The following is an 8,758-nucleotide window of genomic DNA, read 5'->3' as shown; positions in this document are numbered from 1 at the left end:
GTAATTATAAGCTAAAAAATACCCACTTTATGACTAAGCATAAGAATAGCTTAATAACATACCTATAAGTTTGGGGGAATGGGATGGGATTTTCCTAGATTCTTGGTGGAAGGTCTTTGTTAAGAAGCATGGTTGCAGCAACAAGGAACTCCTCCGCTAAGTCCTGGTGTCCATACCTCACTCATCCCATTGGATTCTGTAAGTGGGCTTGGTAATCAACATAGCCTGCATTATATATTCCCATGTTACGGTTGAAGCATATTTGGGCTGTGTTTCATGCATGATGTGGTCTCACCTGGGTTGGTAAATGCAATGACTAGCAAACCAGAGGGGATGCATATGAAGTTGGAAGGCTCCAAGATTAATTTATCTTTTCATTGGAAACAGGAGCAAAAAACCCATTATTTCATTATTATTGTTTTGGCCTGAAGCAACATGAAAGGCATACCTAATCTTCTACGTGGATGGTTGCCCTGATGTTTGTTGCCTGTTTGCAGTTTATGGCTTTGTGCTTCCTGTTGTTGCCGGCATGTAACTTCTCCAGATTCTGGTTCCTGGTGATGTGGCTATGGCAAGCATACATGAGACAAATCAATGAGGGAGTGGTGAAAAATAAAAAAACCACAGCTGCAGTAGAACGGTATATTCTGAGCTTGGTAAGAGTTACTATGCTTCTGGTTTGGGGGCACTGAAGAGACCAGGTATCTCGGAGGTAGGTATCATAGAATAAAGGATATTCTGCTACAAGATATTTCAGTTTCTTTTTTGCTACTAGATTAGAAATGATAAACAGTAAGAGGCATTATGTAGATCTAGAAGACTTAAAGAGGGCTCTCCCAAAGCAGGGTAAAATTAAAGCCCTCAGTCTGAGACCATGAGTTTGAGACACTAGGGAGAAAATAACTTGTCTTTAGGCAGTCAGTTTGGAGTCTGGGGCTGGAGGCTGTCCATTGCAAATGATGAAGCAGGCCATTTCAGTTACTGTGGCCATGGTGACCAAAATGGAACCATGGGCCTGGAATGGGAGAAAACTGTGGGTGAAATTGTAAGACAATCCACAGGGTCTCAAACTTGAATCCTGATCTGCCAAAGGTCGTAATGGAAGGAGAATCTCCTCATAGGGAGGGGACTGCCAAATCTTGTAACTAAGACCTTTGTTTGAGACTAAGCTTTTCCTTGAAGATCTTTCATAAATCACCACTGACGCCATGGGGAGGACTTGGGGGCCAGGAAGGAGCACTCCCCTTTTTGCCTGCTTCTTAAATCCTTCAGCAGAGACCAATGTGGAACAGACTAGCCTGCTGCAATAGTTGTTCGCCCTACTCCCCATCTGCCTACCCGTTCCTCACTTTCTAACCCCCACGCAATTTCCTGTCGTTGTTTTCCCCTTTATACTGATTAAATATAAAGTGTTAGTAATTTAAAGAATTCTATTTTCTTTTGAATTATCCAATAATGTATTATGCAGAAATGTCGAGCAAACTTGTACCGTTAGTGCTACACGGGAAAGTGCTTCATTTGAAACACATGAACTTGGATGCCTAGATGGATAGATTAAACTTGACTGAAGTTCAAGGATAAGTAGAGTGATGCATCAATAAGCAGACTAACAAAACATGAATATTTACCTTCATTTTTGGGTCTCCAGGAAAACCTCTTTGCCTGGGTCCTACTAGGCAGCTCTGTGGCAGAGGCCATTTCCCCAGACTCAGTGAGAGCCCTCAACATTTCTTACCTCCTCTAAGTCCGAACCCTAAGAAAGTAAATCCAGAAATGCCATCTTGCCTGTTCCATGCTGCAAGTATTCCTGTGTGAGAATTCTCTTCTTCTTTGAATGATCGATGATGAGAACATTTACCTTATTTAGGGAAATCTTTACACCCTGCCCAGAGGGGTATGGCCTTATTCTATGACCACAAAAAATAAGGCTGTCAGGGTAAAAAACAATAGGCATGACATCTGAACTCATGATTTGTGCAAAAGGAAAGCGGGTGGAGAGAGGCTTCACTCTATTAATACACAGCTCAGAAGTGAGGCTGACAGCCCTGGACCTCACCTGGGCACAGGTGTCACAGGTGCTGTATGGTGCAGGGCACTGTGGCGGATTCGGGGTTCTCAGAGGTCACCACAGATTGATTTCTGTGGTTTATCAACGCCTCATCTTGTACACCAATGCAGCAGTATCAAGGTCCAGTTAGAACACCCAGGCCTGACTCCCCAAGCAAGTGGATACATAAAGTTAGTCATTATGATCCAAGAGGCTTCCTTCGCTGCATGCACCCCTCTTCCGAGTCACACCAGGTTTGAGGTACAGCTGTTCAAGGAGTTCCAACTGCCTGCTGCTGCTGTTGGGTAAGGGCCATAAGGTCCAAGCTCTCACGCTGAAAGATCTCACAGCGTGCAATGTGGGAGCCAGGACACCCAGAACTTCCTGGAATATAGGTGATCTTAAAATTTAGCTGTTGAAAAGATATCCCAACATCTCCACCCCAACTTACCTGCCCAGAGGTTCACAACTACCCTGATTCAGATAAGCAGGGGGTAGTTCCTTTTGAACTCTCTAGTTTCAAAGGCAGCTTCCATGGCCAACAGTTTTATTTATTTATTTTTGGCTGCATTGGGTCTTCGTTGCCGCGCGCGGGCTTTCTCTAGCTGCGGCGAGCGGGGGCTACTCTTTGTTGTGATGCGTGGGCTTCTCATTGTGGTGGCTTCTCTTGTTGCGGAGCACGGGCTCTAGGCACGCGGGCTCAGTAGTTGTGGCTTGCGGGCTCTAGAGCACAGGCTCAGTAGCTGTGGCACATGGGCTTAGTTGCTCCGTGGCATGTGGGATCTTCCCGAACCAGGGCTCAAACCCGTGTCCCCTGCATTGGCAGGTGGATTCTTAAACACTGCATCACCGGGAAAGCCCTGGCCAACAGTTTTTATAATGACTGTTTAGCTTTACCAGGGGTAGAAGCAACCTAGAACATGGTCTTCCTAAGATGGCCTTCAAAGTCTATTGATTAGTCTCCTATGGTATTATCAGTTACAAACGACAATTTCTACTCATATTTATACTGAAAACTAAATAATGACTACTTCCGGTTAATTCCAGACAATGCTGATTATGTGACTTTGGGGCAGTTACTTAACATCTCTGTGTGTTACCTCTGTAACTGTATCTGTCTGTAAAATAGGGATTATATTAGTACCTAGTCCAGAGACTTTCCTGGTGGTCCAGTGGCTAAGACTCTGCACTCCCAATGCAGGCGGCCCGGGTTTGATCCCTGGTCAGGGAACCAGATCCCCCATGCCGCAACTAAAGATCCCACATGCCGCAACTAAAATATCCCACGTGCCACAACTAAGACCTGGCACAGTCAAATAAATATTTTTTTAAATAATTTTAAAAAATAGCACCTAGTCCATAGCATTTTTATGAGGAGTCAATGAGTTAATATGTGTAAAAAGCTTAGATCGATGCCTGGCATATACTAAATATTTCCTAAATCTTAGCCATCATCAATTTATCATTATTGTTATTCCCCCACCCTCAGCCCACCTGCCTAGAATACTAAAGACAGCAAGGGAGGGAGGGAGGGAGGGAAGAAGGAAGGAAGAAAGGAAGAGACAAGAGAGAGGAAAAAAAGAAGGAAGGGGCAAGCTCAGGGTTAGCCGGGGTCAAGGAAGTAGACAGGCTAGCAAATATGTAGGACCATGCCTAAAAGGAATGCTTGCTAGCAAAGGTCCTAAACAGTGATGTAGGTTACAAACAGCATAGGCCAAAACTAGCCTGTGCTGGCAGAGACAAGAAGCAGGAGACAAAAGCCATATCAGACCACTGAATGGAATAAGGGTATGGGAACTGGACTGCCATAAGGAGAGCCTTATGCAGTTTCGCTGAAAACAAACTGAATTAGAGGATAAATAGGTCAAAAAGGAATATTCTTGTTACCTGTTCCCCATATGGACTGTTCTGAACTTTTCATTTTCCACATTCCCAATTAAATTGCTATAAATGTTAAATGGGGGGAATGTTCTTAATCTATTAAGTATTATTGTGTTTTAAAAGAATCCTTTCCTGTTATTTCCTACGTCACAGAAATGATGGAGTAACTGGGGGAATGTAAATGAAGTACACAGTTGAATTCCAGAGAAAATACACGGTAATTTTATTATTCTCGTTTTCCAGATAAAGCAGTTGAGTAACTTTCTCAACTTGAATAGTAACTAGTTGTTATGAACTTTCAAATTTTGCATTTGCATGTCTCATCTCATTACTAATTTCTGAAGTTATAACTCTTACCTTGAAATCTTCAGAAGTTTTGTTCACTTACTGACAAGCTTGCAAACTGCCTATCAACCTTTAAAATAGAAAAGTGTACCTAGAAAATGTTGTGATGAAGGCAAAAGCCACTAGGGAGCACCATACCTTCTCTGATTTTGAAAGACCCCATGATGAAATGCTTTTATCTTAAAGACTGCTTGGAACTGTAAGAACCTGGAGCCTAGAGATCTGGTTCTTCTGATCATGCCACTTATTAGACGGGTGGCCTTAGAAAAGCCTTTTAGCTTCCCCAGACCTTAATTTCACTTTCTGTAAAATGTAGGGGGTTATGCTAGATGATCTTCAACCTCCTCTCAGCTCTAAATTTCTGATCTTATGCTTACTAGTTTACCTCTTCAGTGTCTCATGGATTAATCAGGAAGAAAACCTGGCAGAAAAGCAAAAATTTTACCTGTGTCATTTCATTATTTTTGCCAGCTCACCCACGCCGTTTCTACTTTTTCAGCTAAGAACCCTGGAGTTGGTTTTTTTTTATCTTTTACTTTGTTTCCTTTATTTATTTTTTGGCTGCGCAGCATGTGGGACCTTCGCTCCCCAACCAGGGATCAAACCTGCGTCCCCTGCATTGGAAGTGTGGAGTCTTAACCACTGGACAGCCAGGGAAGTCCCACCTTGGGGATGCTTCTGATCTTTGCCTCATACACTTTATGGACAAATTATACCAATATTAATTCATAAACACTTGTAGAGCACTTTCCAAGTTTCACTGCTTTTGCGAATACTATCTTATTTGACTCACAACAGCTCAGGCTGGTAGATATTACCTTCAGCTTATCTGGTAAGAAAACTGAGGCCAGAATAGGTCAGTGAATTAACTGCCTGAAGTAACAGGGATAATAAGTTATGGGAACAAGTCTGATTCCAAAGCCTATGTTCTTTTCACAACACTACAGATCCTACTAGGAGCAGATCCAGATTTTATGGGGCTTGAGGTATATATAATTTTGGTGGATAGCTTCAAGAAAAGGAATACAAAACTACAATACAACACTAAGTATGATTCTGTGACTACACTGTTAGGACCAAGTGAGGGAACTTTAGAGTTAATCTTTAGGATTCAATTTCATGGTTTCCCATGGTTATACATTTATTTAGTGCTTACTATATGCCAGACACTAAAGTAAATACTGACTTTATTATCATAACAACTCTACGGGGAAGGTAGTGCTCTTGTTTTACAGACCAGAGAATGAGGGAGGGTCAGAGAGGTAAAATGATTTGCCTAGGGACAAAGAGCTAGTTAAGTGCCAAGTATCAAAGTTGGAATTCAGATCTGATCCTGGGTCCATATCGTTAATCTACCACACTATGCTCCTCTATAAGCCTTCTTTTGAGGTTTCCTGGGAATCATCTTATTCTACTACTTACCACTACATTCCATTGTTCAGGTCCTGATAGTTCACCTCTGAACCAGTCCTAGTTTGTCTCCCTAATTCAACTCTCCTACCACCTACCCTGAATGCTGCTACTATCCTAACAGTCCTGAAGCACTGCCGTTCTAAATCCCGACCACCCGAAACACCTGAAGAGCCTGCCTTCTCTGCATTTATTATTTTCTCTGCATTTATCAAAGGTAAAAATCGATTACTGCTTATAAGCAGTACTTGGCTATAGATTCCATACTGTCTTCTAATGTGCTGAACTGTTACTGAAAGCTTTTTGTTGTGTGAAACAGAGTCAGAGTGGGAGAGAGGAAGAAAGCACACGGAAGCATTCAGAATTTTATCCTTCAATCCCCACTCCATCACAATCTAGGTTCCTCACTTGCAAAACAAAAAGCTGAAGGCCAACCTCACAGGGTTGTAGAGGGAATTAAGTAAGGAGAGGGGGAGGGGAGGAGAGGAGGGCAGGGTTAGGGCAGGCTCCAAGTACTTGTCAATGTTGGTGGATTTCTACCTGACTCACCCTCCCCCAAAATTTGTAAGGCAGGGGCCTTGATTCGTACATTCTTGGCATTTCTCAAAAGAAATTCCTCGGAGACCTCAGAAGCACTCCAGGATTATTTAATTTGATCACTTCAACAACACCATAGGGTTGTGAGGATAGTTCAGGTGAACTGCTAAGAATACAATCGGCCCTTCAGAACTGTGAGCTATAATTATATTTTGTCCCAAATCCTCAGCGTCCATAAAAAGTTGGCCTCTCTGCAGTCTCATTTCTTCATATTTCCGACACACAGACCCTCCCTTGGGACCAGTGTCGCCACCGTCAGACGTGCTCTTCTCTCCCGACTTCTGCCTTTATACCCACCATTCACCAAATGCTACAGACCAGGCTCTGTAGGAAGAAGGTTCCATAAATTCTCTCAAAACCACCAAAAGCCCTTCTGAGGTCGCTTCTACTACTGTTGCCATTTTAGGGAGCAGGAAACAGGCCCTGAGGATTTGAGTGACTTCCCCGAGGTCACAGAACTCAAGCTGCGAGCCCACAGCCCACGCTCTTAACCTCTAGCCCTCGGCCTCTTCCCGGGTCGGAGGTGCACCCGCGTCCACTCAAACCCCGCCCAGTCCCCCACTTCCAGTCACTTCCCCGCTCTTCCGCGCGCCCATCTCCCCCCCACACCTGAGTCAGGAGCCGGGGGACACGCCCCATCCGTCCTTAGCGGTTTCCCCCTTTTCTCTGGCAGAGACTGAGGGCGAGATCGACGTTGGTGTCCCAGATGCGAGTAGGTCACCCCGAGGTCCTCCGACGGCTGGCCGAAAGGGCGAGTCCCCCACAGCAGTGCGGCAACGCGGTCGGCGTTGCATAGCGGGGCGCAGCTTTCGGGTCCTGTCGGGCCGCCGGTCACGTGGCGGGGAGGGGGCGCCAGCGCGCGCGAGAGAGTGAGCGGGCGCGCGCCTGAGAGCTGTGGAGGCGCGAGTTGCGGTTCGGGTGTGAGTGTAGGGGGGAGGGGGCGGTGGCCGGGAGGGCCGACTCCGCCCCCTGTGCGCATGCTCCGGCCCCGGCCAGTTATAAAGCAGCCTCGCTGGCCCGGCCCGACAAAGTGCTGGCGAGCTGCGACGTGACTACTCGGTCGCGTGGGTTCCCGGGCGAGGAGACGAGGCAGCCGGTGAAAGACGCTACCTGGACCCTGGGCCCTGCGGGACTCCAGCCGCGCCGCGGCGTCACGTTCACGCTCTGCGCCGCGAGCCGCGCATAACGGTTAGTTGGTAACTGGCGGCCGCACGTTCGGCCGGGACCCCGCGGTGCCCTTGTTTCCTCGGCTGGGTCGGAGGGAGCCTCGGGGGAGTGGAAGGCTTGGTCTCCGGGGGAGGGGGGGCGGCCGGGCGGTGGCATCTTGGCCGCAGCAGCCACGTGGCCTCGGAGCGCAGCGTTGGTGAAGGAGACCCTGAGGCGCTGGGGACAGCGCTTTTCCCAGCAGAGCTGCAGCCCCGTTGTCAGGTGCGGGCCACCGGCCTGGTCGAGGAGTGGGGTCGAGCTGCCGGTGACCTTGGGGAAGTCGCTTCTCCTCTAGTGTTAAGTAGGCTGCTCCGGAGATGCTTTTGATCTGGGAAAGGATCGACGTGAGGCCGATTCACGTGGTGCCTCCAGACTGCTGGCGGCTTTCTCCCGGTACTCGGGGCGGGAGTTATTTTGGACTCGTGGCACGCCCGCCCCAACCTCCTCGGCCAGCCAATCCTTGTCCCACCTGGCGACTTGGCGGTAGTGGCCTGAGGGAGCTGCAGTCCCCGCAGCCTAGGCGTGACTGCAGTGTCTGAGAGGACTTTGAGGAGGGGACGTTGCAACTGGCAGACGCCCGGAGTGGTGCTGACGGGAACTCTTTGTCATTCAACCTGTAGCTGCAGAACGTCCGCCGCAGCGCCCTCGCTCTGGGGCTTTAAGGCGGCCCTGTCGGGAGGAATCTGAAGCATAGCGTTACACTTGGTCTGATGCACGCTTTTTGTTCCAAATGCATCCTCTTTTTCCACGTGCATTTTAACATTTCATTTATTTGTCATGACTTATTTGGTGCGACAAGCAGTTAGTTGCCAAAACTAGTTTGTGATTAATCTTAATCAAAAAAACAAACATTACTCCCCCCAAAACAAACGTTACTAGTTTAGTCGAGTTTCCAGTTTGCTTATAAACTAGGCATCTACTGATAACAGTAAAATGTTGACAAGCTACTTTGTCAGAACTAGTTTTGAAATTTTTTTTTCAAAAATTATTCTGGTTTCGAAATAAAATGTGTACACTTTAGTGCCCTGATAAAACAAATGTGGGTATAGTTACTAGAGGAATGTAGTGATAGGGTGAACTCTGAATTGTGTGAGAGTTTGAAAGAGTGTAAGTAGGAATTAGCCATTAATCAGTTTTGATGTCAGCTACCAGACCAGTGAGGTGATGCAGAGAGTATGTATTTTAGTGTAGTTTTTTTAGTTAGGCACTAAATATACCTATAAATCCGAGTTTTATACCATAGGGTATAATTTTGCCTTCAAATTGCCATAG

The 8,758-nt window shown here is 46.4% G+C and overlaps 2 protein-coding genes across 3 annotated transcripts in view; one reads left to right on the top strand and one right to left on the bottom strand.

Moving 5' to 3' along the window:
• Positions 1–217: 217 nt before the first annotated feature.
• Positions 218–7,462, bottom strand: LOC307190992 (uncharacterized protein). Its single transcript, XM_079930543.1, has 2 exons — positions 6,890–7,462; positions 218–566 (listed from the first exon to the last, which is right to left on the bottom strand). Exons 1-2 carry the CDS (start codon positions 7,257–7,259, stop codon positions 499–501), a joined length of 438 nt encoding a protein of 145 aa, XP_079786669.1. The 5' UTR covers positions 7,260–7,462; the 3' UTR covers positions 218–498.
• SLC16A1 (solute carrier family 16 member 1) overlaps positions 7,321–8,758 on the top strand; it is a 37,307-nt gene continuing 35,869 nt past the window's right edge. For both annotated transcript variants that reach the window (XM_079929463.1, XM_079929462.1), the window contains exon 1: positions 7,321–7,468. The gene's annotated coding sequence lies outside the window, so the exon portion shown is untranslated. The remainder of the gene's footprint in view (positions 7,469–8,758) is intronic.

The sequence above is a fragment of the Stenella coeruleoalba genome (assembly GCF_951394435.1).
Source record: "Stenella coeruleoalba genome assembly, chromosome: 1".
NCBI classification, from domain to species: domain Eukaryota; kingdom Metazoa; phylum Chordata; class Mammalia; order Artiodactyla; family Delphinidae; genus Stenella; species Stenella coeruleoalba.
This window is presented reverse-complemented; position numbering and strand designations above follow the sequence as displayed.